This window comes from Gymnodraco acuticeps, unplaced genomic scaffold (genome assembly GCF_902827175.1).
Source record: "Gymnodraco acuticeps unplaced genomic scaffold, fGymAcu1.1, whole genome shotgun sequence".
Taxonomy (NCBI): Eukaryota; Metazoa; Chordata; class Actinopteri; order Perciformes; family Bathydraconidae; genus Gymnodraco; species Gymnodraco acuticeps.
This window is the reverse complement of record NW_022992323.1, coordinates 88,859-112,147: the sequence shown is the minus strand read 5'-3', so window position 1 is coordinate 112,147 and position 23,289 is coordinate 88,859. Positions and strand designations below refer to the sequence as shown.

Sequence of the window (23,289 nt, the reverse complement as noted above, 5' to 3'; positions counted from 1 at the left end):
GGTGTGTGATCCAGGTGTGTGTGATCCAGGTGTGTGTGATCCAGGTGTGTGTGATCCGTGTGTGATCCAGGTGTGTGCGCTCCAGGTGTGTGATCCGTGTGTGCGCTCCAGGTGTGTGTGATCCAGGTGTGTGCGATCCATGTGTGTGTGATCCAGGTGTGTGCGATCCAGGTGTGTGCGATCCAGGTGTGTGTGATCCAGGTGTGTGTGCTCCAGGTGTGTGTGATCCAGGTGTGTGATCCAGGTGTGTGATCCAGGTGTGTGATCCAGGTGTGTGATCCAGGTGTGTGTGATCCAGGTGTGTGATCCAGGTGTGTGCGCTCCAGGTGTGTGTGATCCAGGTGTGTGATCCAGGTGTGTGCGATCCAGGTGTGTGTGCTCCAGGTGTGTGCGATCCAGGTGTGTGTGCTCCAGGTGTGTGCGATCCAGGTGTGTGTGCTCCAGGTGTGTGTGCTCCAGGTGTGTGAGATCCAGGTGTGTGCGATCCAGGTGTGTGTGCTCCAGGTGTGTGTGATCCAGGTGTGTGATCCAGGTGTGTGCGCTCCAGGTGTGTGTGATCCAGGTGTGTGATCCAGGTGTGTGCGATCCAGGTGTGTGTGCTCCAGGTGTGTGCGATCCAGGTGTGTGTGCTCCAGGTGTGTGTGCTCCAGGTGTGTGCGATCCAGGTGTGTGTGCTCCAGGTGTGTGAGATCCAGGTGTGTGATCCAGGTGTGTGTGATCCAGGTGTGTGTGATCCAGGTGTGTGTCCAGGTGTGTGTGATCCAGGTGTGTGATCCAGGTGTGTGTGCTCCAGGTGTGTGATCCGTGTGTGTGATCCAGGTGTGTGTGATCCAGGTGTGTGTGATCCAGGTGTGTGATCCAGGTGTGTGTGCTCCAGGTGTGTGATCCGTGTGTGTGCGCTCCAGGTGTGTGTGATCCAGGTGTGTGCGATCCAGGTGTGTGCGATCCAGGTGTGTGCGATCCAGGTGTGTGCGATCCAGGTGTGTGCGATCCAGGTGTGTGTGCTCCAGGTGTGTGATCCAGGTGTGTGTGCTCCAGGTGTGTGTGATCCAGGTGTGTGTGATCCAGGTGTGTGTGATCCAGGTGTGTGTGATCCAGGTGTGTGCGATCCAGGTGTGTGTGATCCAGGTGTGTGCGATCCAGGTGTGTGTGCTCCAGGTGTGTGCGATCCAGGTGTGTGTGCTCCAGGTGTGTGCGTCCAGGTGTGTGTGCTCCAGGTGTGTGTGCTCCAGGTGTGTGTCTCCAGGTGTGTGTTCTCCAGGTGTGTGTGCTCCAGGTGTGTGCGAACCAGGTGTGTGTGATCCAGGTGTGTGCGATCCAGGTGTGTGCGATCCAGGTGTGTGCGATCCAGGTGTGTGAGATCCAGGTGTGTGCGCTCCAGGTGTGTGTGATCCAGGTGTGTGCGATCCAGGTGTGTGTGATCCAGGTGTGTGTGATCCAGGTGTGTGCGATCCAGGTGTGTGCGCTCCAGGTGTGTGTGATCCAGGTGTGTGCGATCCAGGTGTGTGTGATCCAGGTGTGTGCGATCCAGGTGTGTGCGATCCAGGTGTGTGAGATCCAGGTGTGTGTGATCTAGTGTTAATTTCGTCAGCTATTTTTTTATTTAGTTTTAGTCTTAGTCCTGTGTTAAATTTCCTTTTTAGTTTCAGTCATATTTAGTCACCTTCATCCTGTTTTTATTTAGTCAAGTTTTAGTCGACTAAAAGTCTGAGCATTTTAGTCTTATTTTAGTCAAAGAAAAAATAATTATTTTAGTCTACTTTTTGTCAATGAAAACTTTTTTAGTCATCAGATTATATAGAACATTTCAGTCAAAGTAGCCAAAACCAATCATTTGTCATTTTAGTATATATAAATAAATAAGATTATATCTTGTCCTTATTTGATGAAAAGCAGGTTGAATGATTAAGCAGCTTTGCAGAGAGTATCTGGTTTGTGGTGTTGTACCTGTGTTTTGGCCACATTGCTTCCCTTCTGATGAAACAATGCATTCGCTTTTTCTCTCCGCCTCATTGTAGCGAAAATGGGCCCAAATATCACATTGTTTCTTTCTCCCAAGCATTGGTGGCTTTAGACTTTTTCGCTGTCAGTCATTTTGACGGACAGGATCGTAACATTTCCGTCATAATCCATTATTACCCGTCGAGTGCACAATTTATCAATTACTCGCGCTGATGGGGGGGGTATTCGGTTAACGTGAGTGCGACCACTGCTCCCAAGCCCAGGTTGTTGCCTGTGACAACCCTGTGGTTGTCCACCAGGTGGTGCTGCTGTAACCTGTGTGTTTGTTGTAATCAGCAGTGATGGGACCCACCTGTGGCACCTGGTTCCAGTAGATAAGAGGGCTGCAGAACAGGCTCTCGCTCGCTCTCAGCTGCCCTGCTCGGTGCAGCAGGACACCACTCCTCTGTTCTGTTTTATTGTTGGTTGTAACCACTGTGTTGCATAAAATAAATGATTGTTTTGGGCAACTGTGTTGAGCTGTTGTCCTTATGTTACAAGCAGAGCCAGCTTGTAACATAAGGGGGCTCGTCCGATCCAAGAACCAGGTGATAGTTGTTTACTTGAATTGTTTGCCTTGATTGTTAGACAGGTTGTTCCTGGTGTGGGGCATTGAGGAGTAGCTTTGGAATTACATTTCCTGATAGGCATAAGCAACATGTCCTTCAGGGGAGCTTGTTGGTTTGTTATTTTTGTTTGTTATTTTTGTGCATAAACATGATTCGACATTTTATTGTCATGGGTACACGTCCGTGGCTGTCTTGGTGAGTAACAGCTTCGCTGGGGCTTTACCGGGTCATTGGGTAAGTGTTTAAAAAACCTGTCGTGGCATGCATGAAGACTAGGGTGAGACAAGATAGCTAGTATTGGGTAGGCAGTTAGCTAGGGGAGAGGTATTCCAGAGTGAAACAAAATATATATATATATATGTTTAGGTGTCTGTGCACCAGGTTCAAGGGAGTTTGCATAATCGTGGCTACATTGACAGATTTTGTGAAGTGTCCCAATGTGGAACTGCTGGAAAAATGTACTAAAGACCAACTGTTAAAAATTGCAGAGCATTTTGAAGTAGACGTTCCAAAGCAGGGTCGTAAAGACACCATAGTGACTATGTTACAGGCCCAGTTGATACTGCAAGAAGTTCTGCCAGCAGTGGCTGTCGATGATGGCTCCGAGGAGGAGTTGGCTGTGAAGGCAGATATAAATCCAGAGCGGCAGAGAAGTGCAGGTTTTTCTTTGTTTGACTTTGGTGAAATGACATTGGAACAGAGAAAGGAAATAATGCTGCTGCAGTACCAACAAGACAGTGAACGTCTCGCTCGTGAGGACCGGGCTAGAGCTCGTGACCAGGAAACTGAGATGGAGCGTTTGAGGTTAACTACAGTGGTGCGGGAAGCTGAATTGCAACAAGAGCGTTACAAGTTGGACCTCATCCAAGAGGGTAAGCTTTCTTCTGGGGTGTCCCCAGCTACTTTTGATGTAGCTTATAACTTGAGGTTGTTACCGAAATTCGAGGAGAAGACTGTAGATTCTTTTTTTGGACTTTTTGAGCGACTTAGCCAAAGACGACAGTGGTCTGATTCAGAGAAAACATTGCTGTTACAGTGTGTGTTAACTGGTAGGGCTCAAGAAGCATTTTCTGCATTAAGTACGGCTGACAGTGAAGATTACTTAAGGGTAATGACTGCAGTGCTAAAGGCTTATGAGTTGGTGCCTGAGGCCTACCGTCAGCAGTTCAGGAAGCTAAGGAAGTCAGAAGGACAGACCTATGTGGAACTTGTTCGGGAGCTGACGATGAAATTTAATCGGTGGGTCACGGCTTCCGAAGTAGTAAATCTTAATGATTTGAGGGAACTGTTCCTTCTTGAACAATTAAAAGATATCCTTCCAGAACGCGTTGCTACGTACCTGAATGAGCATAAGGTTAAAAATGTAACAGACGCCGGGGTGTTAGCTGATGAATACACGTTAACACACAAGATTCATTCAGGGGAGAGATTTGACTGGGGGAGCAGAAATAACTGGTCTGGTGACCCCAGAGGTAAAGTAGATCTAAGTACTTGCTACTTTTGTTTGGGTAAAGGACACCAGAAAAAGGAATGCCCAGTACTTGCAAAAACCAAGCGACTCCAAAATGTTCAGTTTCCCAGGCTGTTGCCCTTGCAGCTTTTCCCCACCAGGTTGCTAGGGATGAGGCTATAGCTGCGGTTAAACTCTATACTACCCCGCAACCAGTTGCTGCTACGGTTTCTAACTACGGACCAGCCCTGCAAGAGGTGAAGCCTCGCCCCTCCCAGTTGGCAGATGAAATTGATTCAGGGTATGCCCCTTTCATACGAGAGGGTTATGTGTCTTTGCAAGGAAGTGAAACAATATTCCTTGTTAAGATACTGAGAGACACAGGTGCTCTCGATTCATACATAAGTGAGGGTGTTCTTCCATTTTCCTCGGTAACGGACACTGGAAGTGGTGTATGGTTCAAGGGAATGGGGATGCAGTTGCTGTCTGCTCCAAAGCGTCGGTTGGTGTTGTCCTGTGATTTACGGCAGGGTGAGGTTGCCATGGGAGTCCGGCCATCTTTGCCTGTTCCGGGAGTGGCAGTCATCCTCGGAAATGATTTGGCTGGCGGCAGAGTGTGGCCTGATGTGCCTCTTTCACCAGTGGTGTCCTCTAAGCCAGTGAGGGGCGAGCTTGCTGACCCTGCGAAGAAGCTGACAAAGATAGTTCCAGCTTGTGCAGTAACACGAGCCCAGACCTATAAAGCACAAGATAAAAAAGTCATTTCTGAGAATATTGTTTTGGCGCTACCTGTTGTTCCATTGTCTGTCTCTCGTAGTGAATTGGCGAAGCAGCAGCAGCAGGAGGGTCCAACTTTGCAGGAGCTCTTGTCCCAGGTTCGCCCCGTTGAGGAAATCATCAGTGCAGCCCATGGGTATTTCTTACAAGAGGGGGTATTGGTAAGGAAATGGTCGCCTCATGGTGAGGTTTTTGTTGGGGAAGCAATATTTCAATTTGTCATACCAGACAAGCTGAGAGAAGGGGTATTGAAAACAGCGCATGATGATGTTGCGGGTCACTTGGGAGTGCAGAAGACATACAACAGAGTGCTGCGGTATTTCTACTGGCCCAGATTGAAGAAGACTGTTTCTGTCTTTATTAAGACTTGTCATACTTGTCAATTAACGGGTAAACCTAACCAAACTATTAAACCTGTGCCTCTGTCTCCTATTCCGGCAGTGTCCTCCCCTTTTGATCGTCTGCTGATTGACTGTGTTGGCCCATTGCCCAAGTCTAAGGCTGGAAGTTCATATCTGCTGACGGTGATGTGTCAGTCCACACGTTATCCTGCGGTTTATCCATTGAGGAACATTACAGCTAAGTCTGTGGTGAAAAAACTGAGTCAGTTTATTTCCATCTTTGGTATCCCGAAAGTTATTCAGAGTGACCAAGGTACTAACTTCACTTCACATGTATTTAAGCAGAGTATGACACAACTTATGACACAGCTCAGCAGATCAGGACTCCAGATCTGCTGACCTGCGGTTTCTACACGGACCACTATTGCGGTAAGCATGTTGTAACTTCCGGTTGTTGTCATCTCCGGGTATCCCGTGTGCCTGTTCTGCTGCTGATAGCTTATTATCTTAATCGATCGTTTTAAAACTCTTGATCACGGCAACTGCCTGACGTTGTAATCACACGTTACTACAGCTTAAGCACTCACAACTCTCCTTCTCTTAGCGACTGTAACTCCACAGTTGCCTACACTCTTTTCGGGTTTGCTAACGGTAGCTACTTTAGCTTGATAGCTAGCCATGGCTCTTTCTCCACCCTCGGGTGCTATTTCCTGCTCTAACTGTCTCATGTTTGGTTACTTCCCTGCCTCCTTTACTGGTACCGGTACATGTGTTAAATGTAGTATAGTTGTTAGGTTGGAGGCGGGAATCATAGCCATAGAAGCCCGGCTCCGCATCTTAGAAAGTAACTCAGCTACAGTAAAGCCCATGTTAGCCGTTGCGGACCGGCAAAAGGTAGCTCCTATTAGCCGTCCCCCGGCAACTCCCGAGCAGCAGGGAGACTGGGTGACTGTTCAGAAGGGGCATAACGCGAAACCCGCAGGTCCCCACCAACCCGTTCACGTATCTAACAGATATTCCCCACTCAGCGAGACACCCGCTGAGAAGCCAACTCTGGTTATTGGTAGCTCTATTATGAGACACGTGAAATTAGAGACCGAAGCCTCCACAGTCACATGCATTCCGGGGGCCAGAGCGGGCGACGTTGAGGCGCATCTTAAACTGCTGGCTAAGAATACACGTAAATACAGTAGGATTGTTATTCACGTCGGTGGTAATGATGTTTGTGTACGCCAATCAGAATGCACCAAACGTAATGTGGAGTCGGTGTGTAGTTATGCTAAAACAATGTCGGACACCGTAATCTTCTCTGGTCCCCTCCCCAATCTGATCAATGATGACATGTATAGCCGCTTGTCATCATTTCAGCGCTGGTTGTCTTGGTGGTGCCCAGCAAACAATGTGGGCTTCGTAAATAATTGGACAGCCTTCTGGGGAAAACCTGGTCTGATTAAGAGAGACGGCATTCATCCTACTTTGGAAGGTGCCGATCTCATTTCGGCAAACATTTCAGGGCTTTGTGGACTTAATCCATGACAAACTGGAGTTGAGACCAGGAGGCGGAGTCGCAGTCTTACACGCTTCTCTGCGCTCTCTCCTAGGCAGTCATCCATAGGAATCCCGAACCCAATAAAATACCCAATATTAGCGGTGTGTGTGTCTGCCCAAGGACAAGTTAAGGTAAAACCTAATAGAGGTGTCATACATAATAACCTAATAAAAGTAAATGTAACAACTACTACAGTGCAACAAAACAGGAATATTAAATGTGGTCTCTTAAACATAAGATCTCTAGCATCTAAAGCAATATTGGTAAATGATTTAATATCAGATTATAATATTGATATATGCTGTCTCACTGAAACTTGGTTGAGACATGAAGAATATGTCAGCATAAATGAGGCCACTCCACCCAGCCATATCAATACTCATATTGCCCGAGGCACGGGCCGAGGAGGTGGAGTTGCAGCCATCTTTGACTCAAGTTTACTTATCAATACTAAATCAAAATTAAATTATACCTCCTTTGAAAGTCTCGTTTTTAGTCTTACGCATCCGACCTGGAAAACTTTGCAGCCAATCTTATTTGTTACAGTGTACCGTGCACCTGGTCCTTATTCAGAATTCTTATCTGAATTCTCTGAGTTTTTATCAACTTTGGTTCTTAAAACAGATAAAGTAATTATCGTAGGTGACTTTAATATTCATGTTGACGATGATAAAAATAGCCTTACTGTTGCATTTAACTCTATATTAGATTCTGTTGGTTTCTGTCAGTGTAAATAAACCAACCCACTGCTATAATCACACTCTCGACCTTGTTCTGACTTATGGTATTGAAATCGAGCAACTATTAGTCGAACCGCATAATCCTGCTTTATCCGACCATTTCTTAGTAACTTTTGAAGTACTGTTACGAGACTACAAAGCATTAGTCAAAAGCTCCTGCAGCAGAAACCTATCTGTTAGTGCTATAGCCACATTTAAGGGAGAGATTCCACCAATACTTAACTCGATAGCATGTCTGCATGTAGGGGAGGAAACTTATACAAAATGTACACCACCCCAAATTGATCATGTTGTTGATAGTGCTACAGATGCGCTGCGAATAAAATTAGACTCTGTTGCTCCTTTGAAAAAGAAGAAAATAAAACAACATAGATTAGCTCCATGGCATAATGCCCAAACCCGCAAAATAAAGCAAAAGTCGAGACAACTTGAAAGGATATGGCGTTCCACTAAACTTGAAGAATCTCGTTTAATTTGGCATATTACTCTCAATGAATATAAGAAAGCACTGCGTAAAGCGAGAGCAGCTTACTACTCTTCATTAATAGATGAGAATAAGAATAATGCAACATTTCTTTTCAGCACTGTAGCCAGGCTGACAGAGAGCCACAGCTCGATTGAGCCTTCTATTCCCATAGCACTCAGTAGTAATGATTTTATGTGCTTTTTTAACGATAACATTGTTACTCTTAGAAACAAAATGAATGACCTCTTGCCTTTGACCAGTATAGTGTTATCAACAGCTCCCGGAAACGTAAGTTCTAATATTACACTAGATAGTAAACTAGAATGCTTTTCAGCCATAAACCTTGAACAATTAAATTCAATGATTCTCTCTTCTAAACCATCAACGTGTATGTTAGACCCAATTCCAACTAAGCTGTTGAAGGAAGTTTTTCCATTAATTAGCACTTCTTTATTAAATATGATGAATATGTCTTTATTATCAGGCTATGTTCCACAATCATTCAAAGTAGCAGTGATAAAACCGCTTCTTAAAAAGCACAACCTCGATCCAGAGGTTTTAGCCAATTATAGACCTATTTCTAATCTTCCGTTCCTCTCAATAATTCTTGAGAAAGCGGTCGCAAAACAGCTGATTACTTAAAAAACAATGATTTATTTGAAGATGTTCAGTCTGGCTTTAGAACACATCATAGCACAGAGACAGCTCTGGTTAAAGTCACATATGACATTCTAATAGCCTCTGACAAGGGACGTGTCTCTATTCTTGTTTTGCTCGATCTCAGTGCTGCATTTGATACTATCGACCATGATATCCTATTGCAAAGACTAGAGCACTTAGTTGGCATACAGGGAACTGCTTTAGACTGGTTTAGGTCCTATCTATCTGAACGCTCTCAGTTTGTACGTGTCAATGATGAATCTTCCACGCAAACCAAAGTTAGCCATGGAGTACCACAGGGCTCAGTGCTCGGACCTATTTTGTTCACATTATATATGCTTCTGTTAGGCAATATTATAAGGAATCATTCTGTAAACCAGAGTTCCCGTTAGAAAAAATGTGTGCCGGTCACCCTGTCCGTTAGGATATAAATCTTCCGGACAAATTGGAAATTTCCCGGTCAAAGGTCTTCTTTGTTATTTATTGAGCTTTAAAACAAATTGACAACAACTCTATATATTAAGGATGAAATAATCAAGGCATTCAGATATATCTTTTATTGAAAAGTTACTTTTAATAAAAGTTCAAACAAGTTCTGCCGATATCGTGCGTAACGGAAAATAAATAAATATAGCCTATATTACGCAAGCCATAATAAAATAAACAAAAAACCCATGTTCTTCAGCTTTAGGCCTACATATAGTCGGATAAAATAAAACATAACGATTATTATTTGTTCACAAACTAAAAGAGTATAGGCCTGTCGTGAGCATTTTAATAAAAGCTTGCAGCTGCCGACTTGTTATCAAATAGCCTTTAAACAAATTGTAACACAAACTCTTTGACAAAACTAGAGCAAAATGCCTAGCTTATGATGTTTTAGCCTACTTTCTGCGCTGTTTCAGGCCTGTGAAGTGGGTAGCTGCGGATTTAAAATCAAAGGTCCTGAGTGTCTCTCCACAACTGGCAATGCGCATGAGCCGTGTGACCTTGTTCTCGCCGAGCCGACTTCGCTGCGCTGTTTTGATTCTGTTCTGTAGAGAGAATCCTCTCTGCCGGCACACTGGAGACTGGGATCACGCATGCTATCTTGGCCAGTGTGGCCCACTCAGGATAGATGTTGCCTAAATCTCTTACGAGGACTTCGCAAGCCGTTAAGAAATGCAAGCCTCCGTATCTGCGGAGTGCTGTCATCACGGGGATGGCATCTCTGTGGGCGCTTGTGGCATCAATGAGAGGGGCACTGGCTTGCGCTGAGTCTTCCTCGCTGGCAATCCCTTGGCCAAAATGACCAATAATGGTTCTGAGGGCTGGTTCAGCGTATATTTGAAGAGCTGAAGGGACGGAGAAATAATGAATTGTTTTATGTAACGCAAATAAACACATTTAAATAACTTGTGACACCATTTTAGGAAGGCCTACTTACCACTTTGTGCATCTGGGTATCGGGATGGGTTCAGAAGGACGTCAAAGCAAGTGATAATACTCAGGGACTCTTCAGGAAAGCGGTTGTGTAAAGCATCTATAAGATGTGTAATGTAGCGTACGCGGACATTACTGAAAGCCTGCCGGGACCGGTCATCTGCGTGTGTCACATTCACATCCCTGTACATGCCATTTTGGCAATCTGCCTGAAATCTCTCTTCTTCGGGACCGGGGGAATCCCTCAACTGTGTGAGTGCCGCAACTGATGCGTGAACCATTGGTCGGATTGTGGCCAGATTGACATCCTCTTTCTGGAAAACCAAATTCAGTTTGGTCATAACAGGTAGCACATCAGCCAGTGCGTGAGTCCAGGTGATAAAGCAGTATGGCTGGATTTGACCAAGGATGCCTTTTGCTTGGGCATTTCCTCCAACAGCCTCTTCATGTAGCTCCTTCACCAGAGCAGGCCAGTTTAGCTTGATACCCTCCACTGCCCTGTGCAAGGATAACCAGCGGACAGCGCACTGCTGCTTTAGGCTTTTCACATCTTCATCCCCGAGCGTTGCTGTCATTTGACGAAGGCGATTGGTCCTGCTGGCTGAGTGCTTGTAAAATGAGTACACAGAGGATACTGTGCGCTTGTAAACTCCTACTTGGTCCACAGCTTTTGCAGCATATAGCGCGGCCAGCGCAGCTCGGTGGGCAACACAGTGCACCTGAATACAAAACGCACTCTCTCTCTTCAGAAGAGCACCAACTCCAGCACGTTTGCCCATCATTACACTAGCCCCATCTGAGCCCAGGCCAATGACGCTTGACAGTTTCACATCCCTCTCGCGGAGCACCTCATCCACCTTGTCAAATATACACTGTGCTGTCCCGGAGAGCACATCATAGTTTCCCAAAAAACACGTCTCCACTTTTCCTTTAATTTGCAACTTGGCGTATATTATCAGCTTTTTGTCCACAGTGATATTAACCGTCTCGTCAATGATTATTCCGATAAAGTCACTCTTTTTTAGTTTTTCGTCCAGCTGCTTAATCAGGACTTCATCTATGGCCTTTTCCATGTCATCAACGGAATCACTGTGCCGGTAAATTCCATCACCTGTGACAAAATCAGGAGCCTTCACTTCTCGTAGTAGCTCAGTCAACCCTGCATACTGATTACCTGCAATGTCGTTTTTAGCCATGTGAAACACTACTTTTAGCTGAGAACATAGCTTCACGTTGGACGCTTCATTCGCCCTCTCACAGTGGCCTTTCATTGCGGTTTGTTGTGGTATTGTGTTCACTGACAAAATGTGCTCATTGCTCTGGCTGTGTTCAATAAGCGCAGAGGTTCTCATATTTGTTTCTCCTTTGGTCAACCCGTTCTTTCCCCCCGAGTTCTCGCAGTGCAGAACATAATTTCTTCCCCATCTATAATGTCACACCTCAGCCAGGTGAATTTATCTTTCCATTCGGGTCTGAACGCGTGGGATTTTTGTTTTTTTCTGTCCGGGGCCAAGGCATCTGCGGTCTCATTGACAGCAGGCGTTATCGCCATCTCATTGTCTGTATTATCATCATTAGACCTGCTTGGTTTAAAGAAATAATTTTTAAGCTTAGCTTGCTTTGCCATGTCCGATTTTTCTCATCTCTCTGTCGTCCTGTTGTTATTGTGCGCCCACTTTATCTTACTGAATGAAACAAATGTAACGGGTTCGTTCCACATTACGCCGTGGCCTACAGTGCGCTTGCCTATTAACACAAAAGATAATTTAATTTAAACAAACAAAAACAAAAATCTATTTATTGTTTATTTGAATACACTTTTTGCGCTAAGGGCAAAATATTTGTACCGGACGTGTTGACCGGAGAGATTTAGATTTGCCGGACTTCCGCATATTTTACCGGTCACAGTCCGGTAATTACCGGCTAACGGGAACTCTGCTGTAAACTTTCATTGTTATGCGGATGATACTCAACTATATTTATCAATCAAGCCTGATGAAATTAATCATCTAAATAAAATTCAAGACTGCCTTAAGGACTTAAAAACGTGGATGACCTTAAACTTTTTGATGTTAAACACGACCAAAACTGAAGTTATTGTACTTGGCCCGAAGAATCTACGAAACAAATTATCTAAAGATATACTAACTATGGATGGCATTAATTTGGCCTCCAGTGAGACTGTAAGGAATCTTGGTGTTATATTTGATCAGGATTTATCCTTTAACGCCCACATAAAATCAATCTCAAGGACCGCCTACTTCCATCTACGTAACATTGCAAAAATCAGGCATATCTTGCCTCAAAACGATGCAGAGAAACTAGTCCATGCATTTGTTACTTCAAGGCTGGATTATTGTAACTCCTTATTATCAGGGTGTACCAAGAAGTCAGTCAAGTGGCTTCAGCTGATTCAAAATGCTGCAGCTCGTGTACTAACCAGAGTTAGGAAAAGTGACCACATTACTCCTGTTCTGGCTGCCTTACACTGGCTCCCTATAGAACACAGGATATAATTTAAAATTCTTCTTCTCACCTACAAAGCCCTTAATGGGCAGGCGCCATCTTACCTTAAAGAACTCATTATACCCTACTGTCCTACTAGGGCATTGCGTTCCAAGAATGCAGGGTTGTTGGTTGTTCTTAGAGTCTCTAAAAGTACAATGGGAGCCAGAGCCTTTTCTTATCAAGCTCCACATTTGTGGAATCAGCTTCCAGTTTGTGTTCGGGCGGCAGACACCCTATCCGTTTTTAAGAGTGCGCTTAAGACCTTTCTTTTTGATAAAGCTTATAGTTAGGGCTGATTAGATGCAGCCCCTAGTTTTGCTGATATAGGCTTAGTTTGTCGGGGGACATCTTACTTCTTCCTTCTCTCTGTCTATACCTGTGTACTCTCATGTTCCCATTAACCCAGCTTCCCCAAATGTCTTTCTTTTTGGTGTCTATATACGCCGGGATCCGGAGTCATGGATGATCCTGCGCTCCTGTGTCCTGCATCGTGAGCCCTGGATCTTGAGTCGTGGCTGTGGTCCTGGATCATAGGTCCTGGATGGATATACTCGTGGATTCATCTTCCTATTATACACACAAGCATTTCCAAACATTTGGACTACCTATGTTGCAAATGTATTATCTCTTGGATTTACACACGGCATCTATTGCACGTCTGTCCGTCCTGGGAGAGGGATCCCGCCTCTGTTGCTCTCCCTGAGGTTTCTCCCATTTTTCCCTTTTAAACTGTGGGTTTTCTCTGGAAGTGTTTCCTTGTACGATGTGAGGGTCTGAGGACAGAGGGTCTGAGGACAGAGGGTCTGAGGACAGAGGGTCTGAGGACAGAGGGTCTGAGGACAGAGGGTCTGAGGACAGAGGGTCTAACATGTAACCTCGAGCGCTTACCATCCACAGAGCACTTGAGAGGTTCCACCAAACACTGAAGTCCTTGTTACGTTCATACTGCAATGAGTTGAATCGTGACTGGGAAGAAGGTTTGCCTTGGTTGTTGTTGGCGGCAAGGGAGGTCGTACAGTCTAGCACTGGTTTCAGCCCCAACGACCTGGTTTTTGGTCACCATGTTAGGGGCCCGCTAGCAGTACTAAAAGAGGATTGGGAGATTCCTGATCCACCAGCCAACCTGCGGGAGTATGTAAATGGTTTAAAACGGCGTCTCTTTGAAGCGGTTAGGCAGGCCCAGGTGAAGTTGGAGAAAAGTCAACAGACAATGAAGACCTTGTATGACAGGAAAACCGAGAACCGCACTTTTAGCCCTGGGGATCCAGTGCTGGCCTTGTTGCCTTTAGTTGCTTCCCCTTTTCAGGCAAAATTTGCGGGACCCTACTCTGTGGTGTGTCAGGTGTCGGATCAGAATTATGTCATCTCCACGCCAGATAGGAAGAGGTCCACCCAGTTGTGCCACATAAACCTGTTAAAGCCCTATTTCTTTCGTGTTGTTTCAGTAAGCGAAGCAGAAGTTAAACCGGCAGCTGTGGCAGTTCCTTTAAACGTGGCAGGGTCTCTATCCTTGGTGGAAACCAAGGTTGATGAACTCGACTGTAGAACACAAGGTCGGTTTAATAATTCAGAGTCCCTGTGTAAACTGGACACGTTCTTGGAACATTTGCCACGGTCTAGACACGATGATATGTGCTCTTATCAGGTCATATCCTACCCTATTTTCAGATGTTCCTTCACGGACGCATCTGGTGGAACATGACATTGACGTGGGAGAGGTTACGCCCATAAAACAGCGGTTTTACAGAAACTCCCCTGAAAAACGTGAGCAGTTAGAGTCAGAGGTGGCATACATGCTAGATAATGGCATTGCAGAACCCTCACATTTTAGCTGGGCCTCACCATGTTTGTTAGTGGCTAAACCTGACAGAACTTTTAGACCCTATACTGATTTTCGCAAGGTAAATGCTGTAACCAAGCCAGATAGTTTTCCCCTACCTCGGATGGAGGATTGTGTGGATCAAGTTGGCGCAGCTAAGTTTGTAAGCAAGTTTGATCTTCTTAAAGGTTACTGGCAAGTACCACTGACCCCACGGGCCAGGGAAATTGCATCCTTTATAACGCCTACAGGGTTATACTCTTACACGGTCATGCCATTTGGTCTTAGAAACGCACCGGCTACATTCCAGCGCTTGATGAACCGCGTGGTTTCTGGGTTACAAGGGTGTGCCGTGTATTTAGATGATTTGGTGGTGTACAGTGACACATGGTCAGAGCACCTACAGCGCATCCAGGCCCTGTTTGATCGCCTGGTCTGGGAAAATCTCACTGTGAACTTGGCCAAGTGTGAGTTTGTTAAAGCCACAGTGACATATCTGGGTAAGGTCGTTGGTCAGGGTACTGTGCGTCCAGTAAGGGCAAAAGTGGAAGCCGTTGAGAGGTTTCCTCCGCCTACCACCAGGAAGGAGTTGGCTCGTTTTCTTGGCATGGTAGGTTATTACCGTTGTTTTTGTGAAAACTTCTCCTCGGTTGTTGCTCCCTTGACTGACCTGATAAGTCCAAGGATGAAGTTGAACTGGTCAGTTCAGTGTCAGAAGGCTTTCAAGGACGTTAAGGATCTTCTAATTGGCGCTCCAGTGCTGAGAGCCCCGCGTCTTGAGGAACCTTTTCATCTTAAAGTGGATGCATGTAATACGGGTGCCGGTGCCGTGTTATTACAGCAAGATGCCTCTGGTATGGAGCTCCCGGTCAGTTACTTCTCACGCAAGTTTAACTCCTACCAGTTGAACTCCTACCAGTTGAACTCCTACCAGTTGAACTCCTACCAGTTTAACTCCTACCAGTTTAACTCCTACCAGTTGAACTACTCGATTGTAGAGAAGGAGGCACTGGCATTGATCTGGGCATTGCAGCACTTCGAAGTGTATATAGGGAGTGGTTATAGGCCAATAGTGATATACACAGATCACAATCCCCTGACCTTTTTACAGTCTTTGCAGAACCCAAACCAGCGGTTAATGAGATGGTCCCTATTTCTACAGCCTTTCCATTTGGACATCCGACATCTCAAAGATTCCGAAAATGTGATGGCTGATGCTTTGTCGAGAGCAGTACCTTAAGGTGGTTTTGTTCCTGTTTTCACATCTTTTTTCCAGCGTTTTCCTGCTCTTTAATTGCTTCCAGGGTGCCGGGTTGCTGACTTGGTGAATGTGGAAAGTAGACAGTGGTAAACTAGGGTAACATTTACACCCGGGTAAGCTATGTGTTATGTATTAGCTGTAAGTATAAGCTCTGTTATTGGTTTGGATGTTTCAGTGTCTTGGGGACACTTCTTTTATATGGGGGGGGGGGGGTGGGGGGGGTGACAACCCTGTGGTTGTCCACCAGGTGGTGCTGCTGTAACCTGTGTGTTTGTTGTAATCAGCAGTGATGGGACCCACCTGTGGGACTTGATTCCAGGATATAAGAGGGCTGCAGAACAGGCTCTCGTTCTCTCTCAGCTGCCCTGCTCGGTGCAGCAGGACACCGCTCCTCTGTTCTGTTTTATTGTTGGTTGTAACCACTGTGTTGGATAAAATAAATGATTGTTTTGGGGCAACTCCGGTGTGGAATTGTTGTCCTTATGTTACAAGCAGAGCCAGCTTGTAACATTGCCATTTTATTTTATGTTGAATAAGGTTAGTTAGACCATGAGTTAGACCATAGTCTTCCTGACAGTTCACAGTGTGCCGCTGCCCAGACACACAGCTGCTGCCCAGCCGCAGCACAGACACACAGCTGCTGCCCAGCCGCAGCACAGAAACACAGCTGCTGCCCAGCCGCAGCACAGAAACACAGCTGCTGCCCAGCCGCAGCACAGACACACAGCTGCTGCCCAGCCGCAGCACAGACACACAGCTGCTGCCCAGCCGCAGCACAGACACACAGCTGCTGCCCAGCTGCAGCACAGAAACACAGCTGCTGCCCAGCCGCAGCACAGACACACAGCTGCTGCCCAGCCGCAGCACCGACACACAGCTGCTGCCCAGCCGCAGCGCCGGAAATGGAACTGCTGGGAGAAAAACTGACGTTATCTTTGATAATGATTTTGGCATAGTTTTTATTTAGTAAACTACATTTTCGTCTCGTCACTTTTCGTCAACGATATTGCATGATGATTTTGTTGCAGTTATTGTTTACTGCCGTCTCGTTTTCGTCATGGAAAAAAAGGTAGTTGACGAACATATTTCGTCATAGTTTTAGTCAACGAAATTAACACTAGTGTGATCTGTGTGTGTGATCCCGGTGTGGGCTCCAGGTGTGTGCGCTCCAGGTGTGTGTGATCCAGGTGTGTGCGATCCAGGTGTGTGATCCAGGTGTGTGCGATCCAGGTGTGTGCGATCCAGGTGTGTGTGCTCCAGGTGTGTGTGCTCCAGGTGTGTGTGATCCAGGTGTGTGTGCTCCAGGTGTGTGTGATCCAGGTGTGTGCGATCCAGGTGTGTGTGATCCAGGTGTGTGCGATCCAGGTGTGTGTGATCCAGGTGTGTGCTCCAGGTGTGCTGTGTGCTCCAGGTGTGTGTGATCCAGGTGTGTGCGCTCCAGGTGTGTGTGATCCAGGTGTGTGGGCTCCAGGTGTGTGCTCCAGGTGTGTGTGATCCAGGTGTGTGTGATCCAAGTGTGTGTGATCTGTGTGTGTGATCCAGGTGTGTGTGATCCAGGTGTGTGTGATCCAGGTGTGTGCGATCCAGGTGTGTGTGATCCAGGTGTGTAATCCAGGTGTGTGCGATCCAGGTGTGTGATCCAGGTGTGTGTGATCTAGGTGTGTGCGCTCCAGGTGTGTGTGATCCAGGTGTGTGCGATCCAGGTGTGTGTGCGATCCAGGTGTGTGTGTGATCCAGGTGTGTGCGATCCAGGTGTGTGCGATCCAGGTGTGTGCGATCCAGGTGTGTGCGATCCAGGTGTGTGTGCGATCCAGGTGTGTGTGCGATCCATGTGTGCGATCCAGGTGTGTGTGATCTAGGTGTGTGATCTAGGTGTGTGCGCTCCAGGTGTGTGTGATCCAGGTGTGTGTGATCCAGGTGTGTGTGCGATCCAGGTGTGTGCGATCCAGGTGTGTGCGATCCAGGTGTGTGCGATCCAGGTGTGTGTGCGATCCAGGTGTCTGTGCGATCCAGGTGTGTGCGATCCAGGTGTGTGTGATCCAGGTGTGTGATCGGTGTGTTTTTTGTTCCAGTGGACGAGTACATTGCCATCGCCAAAGAGAGACACGGCTACAACATGGAGCAGGTAAACCTTTAATTTGTGTGTAAACTTTAAAATATTTGCGTGATGGATCAGGATCAGCTGCACCCTTCAGGTGTGTGTGTATGCAGATGTGTTATGTATGTGTGTGTGTGTGTGTGTGTGTGTGATGGATGTATCTGTGTCCAGGCTCTGGGGATGCTCTTCTGGCACAAACACAACGTAGAAAAGTCTCTGGCAGATCTGCCCAACTTCACCCCGTTTCCTGACGAGTGGACGGTGGAGGACCGAGTTCTGTTTGAACAGGCCTTCAGTTTCCATGGGAAGAGCTTCCACCGCATCCAGCAGATGGTACCAGTCCGTTCATACCATCCAAACCAGTTAGAACAAAACACCACAACCAGATTAAACCAGTGAGACCCGTATCACTGATGTTATGCTGTGTTTCTGCTCTCTCTCAGTTACCTGATAAGACCATGGCCAGTCTGGTTCGGTTTTATTACTCCTGGAAGAAAAGTCGCAGTAAAACCAGTCTGATGGACCGACAGACACGAAAAAACAAGAGAGAGAGAGACGACAGGTGAGCTGACACAGGTCAAATGACACCTGCACAGGTAACATGATACCTGCACAGGTAGCACACCAGGTAACATGACACCGGCACAGGTAGCACACCAGGTAACATGACACCTGCACAGGTAGCACACCAGGTAACATGACACCTGCACAGGTAGCACACCAGGTAACATGACACCTGCACAGGTAGCACACCAGGTAACATGACACCTGCACAGGTAACACACCAGGTAACATGACACCTGCACAGGTAACACACCAGGTAACATGACACCTGCACAGGTAACACACCAGGTAACATGACACCTGCACAGGTAGCACACCAGGTAACATGACACTTGCACAGGTAACACACCAGGTAACATGACACCTGCACAGGTAACACACCAGGTAACATGACACCTGCACAGGTAACACACCAGGTAACATGACACCTGCACAGGTAACACACCAGGTAACATGACACCTGCACAGGTAACACACCAGGTAACATGACACCTGCACAGGTAGCACACCAGGTAACATGACACTTGCACAGGTAACACACCAGGTAACATGACACCTGCACAGGTAACACACCAGGTAACATGACACCTGCACAGGTAACACACCAGGTAACATGACACCTGCACAGGTAGCACACCAGGTAACATGACACTTGCACAGGTAACACACCAGGTAACATGACATCTGCACAGGTAACACACCAGGTAACATGACACCTGCACAGGTAACACACCAGGTAATATGACACCTGCACAGGTAGCACACCAGGTAACATGACACCTGCACAGGTAACACACCAGGTAACAGGACACCTGCACAGGTAGCACACCAGGTAACATGACACTTGCACAGGTAACACACCAGGTAACATGACACCTGCACAGGTAACACACCAGGTAACATGACACCTGCACAGGTAACACACACCAACAGGAAACAGGTATAATTGTATACATCTGTAATAGTCATGTGATGCTGTGATGTTTTCTGATTATTTTTAATGTTTCAGTGAAAATGAAGTTGAGGACAAAACTCCTCCCAGCGACTGCGAAATCGAGCAAAACAAAGATGACAAGAAGGAGGTACACTTCTGTTAACTGTTTACTGACTGTTTACTGACTTTACTGACTGTTTACTGACTTTACTGACTGTTTACTGTTTACTGACTGTTTACTGACTTTACTGACTGGTTACTGACTGTTTACTGACTTTACTGACTGGTTACTGACTGTTTACTGTTTACTGACTTTACTGACTGTTTACTGACTGTTTACATTACATTACATTACATTGCATTTAGCTGACGCTTTTATCCAAAGCGACTTACAATAAGTGCGTTCGACCAGGAAGACACAACCTTGAAGATAACAGAATCATAAAGTACATCAGGTTTCATAGAGCCAAACATTTCAAGTGCTACTCAACTGGCTTTAGATAAGCCAGTCCTTTATTAGTATATAAGTGCTTTGTTGAGCGGAGGAGCGGCGTGGTGTGGGAACATTTAGGAAGGTTGAAGACCAGACGAGCCGCTGCATTCTGGATGAGCTGCAGAGATCGGATGGCACATGCAGGTAGACCAGCCAGGAGGGAGTTGCAGTAGTCTAGGCGTGAGATGACGAGAGCCTGGACCAGAACCTGCGTGGCTTTCTGGGTCAGGAGGGGACGTATCCTCCTGATGTTGTAAAGTGTGTATCTGCAGCAACGGGTTGTAGCAGCGATGTTTGCAGTGAAGGACAGGTTGTTATCTAGGGTCACACCCAGATTCCTTGCAGTCTGAGTCGGGGAAACAACTGAGGTGCCGATGTTGATAGTCAGGTCAAGAGTGGGACAATCTTTTCCCGGAAGGAAAAGCAGTTCAGTCTTGTCAAGGTTGAGCTTGAGGTGGTGAGCAGACATCCACTGAGAGATGTCAGCTAGACAAGCAGAGATGCGTGCGACGACCTGGGTCTCTGAGCGGGGAAAGGACAGAATTAATTGGGTGTCATCAGCGTAGCAGTGGTATGAAAAACCATGCGGGCTAATGACAGATCCGAGCGAGAAGAGGAGGGGACCAAGAACAGAGCCCTGAGGGACCCCTGTAGTTAATTGACAAGGGTCGGACTCGGACCCTCTTCAAGTTACCCTGTAGGTGCGGTCTTTACTGACTGTTTACTGACTTTACTGACTGGTTACTGACTGTTTACTGACTGGTTACTGACTGTTTACTGACTTTACTGACTGTTTACTGACTGTTTACTGTTAACTGACTGTTAACTGACTGTTAACTGACTGTTAACTGACTGTTTACTGACTGTTTACTGACTTTACTGACTGTTTACTGACTTTACTGACTGTTTACTGACTGTTTACTGACTGTTTACTGACTTTACTGACTGTTTACTGACTTTACTGACTGTTTACTGACTGTTTATTGTTAACTGACTGTTAACTGACTGTTTACTGACTGTTTACTGACTGTTTACTGACTTTACTGACTGTTTACTGACTGTTTACTGACTTTACTGACTGTTTACTGTTAACTGACTGTTAACTGACTGTTTACTGACTGTTTACTGACTGTTTACTGACTGTTTACTGTTAACTGACTGTTTACTGACTGTTATGTTTACTGACTGTTTACTGACTGTTCACTGACTTTACTGACTGTTTACTGACTTTACTGACTGTTTACTGACTTTACTGACTGTTTACTGTTAACTGACTGTTAACTGACTGTTTACTGACTGTTTACTGACTGTTAACTGACTGTTTACTGACTTTACTGACTGTTTACTGTTAACTGACTGTTTACTGACTGTTGACTGACTGTTTACTGTTAACTGACTGTTAACTGACTGTTAACTGACTGTTAACTGACTGTTTACTGACTGTTTACTGACTGTTTACTGACTTTACTGACTGTTTACTGACTTTACTGACTGTTTACGGTTAACTGACTGTTAACTGACTGTTAACTGACTGTTTACTGACTGTTAACTGACTGTTTACTGACTTTACTGACTGTTTACTGACTTTACTGACTGTTTACTGTTAACTGACTGTTTACTGACTGTTAACTGACTGTTTACTGACTTTACTGACTGTTTACTGACTTTACTGACTGTTTACTGTTAACTGACTGTTAACTGACTGTTAACTGACTTTACTGACTGTTTACTGACTGTTATGTTTACTGACTGTTTACTGACTGTTTACTGACTTTACTGACTGTTTACTGACTGTTTACTGACTGTTTACTGACTGTTTACTGACTGTTTACTGACTGTTTACTGATTGTTTACTGTTAACTGACTGTTAACTGACTTTACTGACTGTTTACTGACTGTTTACTGACTTTACTGACTGTTTACTGACTTTACTGACTGTTTACTGTTTACTGACTGTTTACTGACTGTTTACTGACTTTACTGACTGTTAACTGACTGTTAACTGACTGTTTACTGACTGTTTACTGACTGTTAACTGACTGTTTACTGACTTTACTGACTGTTTACTGTTAACTGACTGTTTACTGACTGTTGACTGACTGTTTACTGTTAACTGACTGTTAACTGACTGTTAACTGACTGTTAACTGACTGTTTACTGACTGTTTACTGACTGTTTACTGACTTTACTGACTGTTTACTGACTTTACTGACTGTTTACGGTTAACTGACTGTTAACTGACTGTTAACTGACTGTTTACTGACTTTACTGACTGTTTACTGACTTTACTGACTGTTTACTGTTAACTGACTGTTTACTGACTGTTAACTGACTGTTTACTGACTTTACTGACTGTTTACTGACTTTACTGACTGTTTACTGTTAACTGACTGTTAACTGACTGTTAACTGACTGTTTACTGACTGTTTACTGACTGTTTACTGACTTTACTGACTGTTTACTGACTTTACTGACTGTTTACGGTTAACTGACTGTTTACTGACTGTTAACTGACTGTTTACTGACTTTACTGACTGTTTACTGACTTTACTGACTGTTTACTGTTAACTGACTGTTTACTGACTGTTAACTGACTGTTTACTGACTTTACTGACTGTTTACTGACTTTACTGACTGTTTACTGTTAACTGACTGTTAACTGACTGTTAACTGACTGTTTACTGACTTTACTGACTGTTTACTGACTTTACTGACTGTTTACTGACTGTTTACTGACTTTACTGACTGTTTACTGACTGTTTACTGACTGTTTACTGACTGTTTACTGATTGTTTACTGATTGTTTACTGTTAACTGACTGTTAACTGACTTTACTGACTGTTTACTGACTGTTTACTGACTTTACTGACTGTTTACTGACTTTACTGACTGTTTACTGTTTACTGACTGTTTACTGACTGTTTACTGACTTTACTGACTGTTAACTGACTGTTAACTGACTGTTTACTGACTGTTTACTGACTGTTAACTGACTGTTTACTGACTTTACTGACTGTTTACTGTTAACTGACTGTTTACTGACTGTTGACTGACTGTTTACTGTTAACTGACTGTTAACTGACTGTTAACTGACTGTTAACTGACTGTTTACTGACTGTTTACTGACTTTACTGACTGTTTACTGACTTTACTGACTGTTTACGGTTAACTGACTGTTAACTGACTGTTAACTGACTGTTTACTGACTGTTTACTGACTGTTAACTGACTGTTTACTGACTTTACTGACTGTTTACTGTTAACTGACTGTTAACTGACTGTTAACTGACTGTTAACTGACTGTTTACTGACTTTACTGACTGTTTACTGACTTTACTGACTGTTTACTGTTAACTGACTGTTAACTGACTGTTAACTGACTTTACTGACTGTTTACTGACTGTTATGTTTACTGACTGTTTACTGACTGTTTACTGACTGTTTACTGACTTTACTGACTGTTTACTGACTGTTTACTGACTGTTTACTGACTGTTTACTGACTGTTTACTGACTTTACTGACTGTTTACTGACTGTTTACTGACTGTTTACTGATTGTTTACTGTTAACTGACTGTTAACTGACTTTACTGACTGTTTACTGTTAACTGACTGTTTACTGACTTTACTGACTGTTTA

At 45.1% G+C, this 23,289-nt stretch overlaps 1 protein-coding gene across 9 annotated transcripts in view; it reads left to right on the top strand.

Moving 5' to 3' along the window:
• Window positions 1-2,105: 2,105 nt before the first annotated feature.
• Window positions 2,106-23,289, top strand: part of rcor1 (REST corepressor 1) — a 30,326-nt gene continuing 9,142 nt past the window's right edge. Inside the window, exons 1-7 of one of the 9 annotated variants that reach the window (XM_034208470.1) lie at window positions 4,943-4,958; window positions 5,239-5,400; window positions 5,481-5,567; window positions 17,636-17,688; window positions 17,833-17,994; window positions 18,105-18,223; window positions 19,235-19,307. In XM_034208470.1, the coding sequence (XP_034064361.1) occupies window positions 5,325-5,400; window positions 5,481-5,567; window positions 17,636-17,688; window positions 17,833-17,994; window positions 18,105-18,223; window positions 19,235-19,307 (570 nt within the window). In that variant the 5' untranslated portion in view covers window positions 4,943-4,958; window positions 5,239-5,324. Of the gene's footprint in view, window positions 5,568-15,847; window positions 16,022-17,635; window positions 17,689-17,832; window positions 17,995-18,104; window positions 18,258-18,321; window positions 19,030-19,234; window positions 19,308-23,289 lie in introns of those variants that run through there. The other 8 variants (XM_034208464.1, XM_034208463.1, XM_034208462.1 and 5 more) reach the window with 8 other exon arrangements.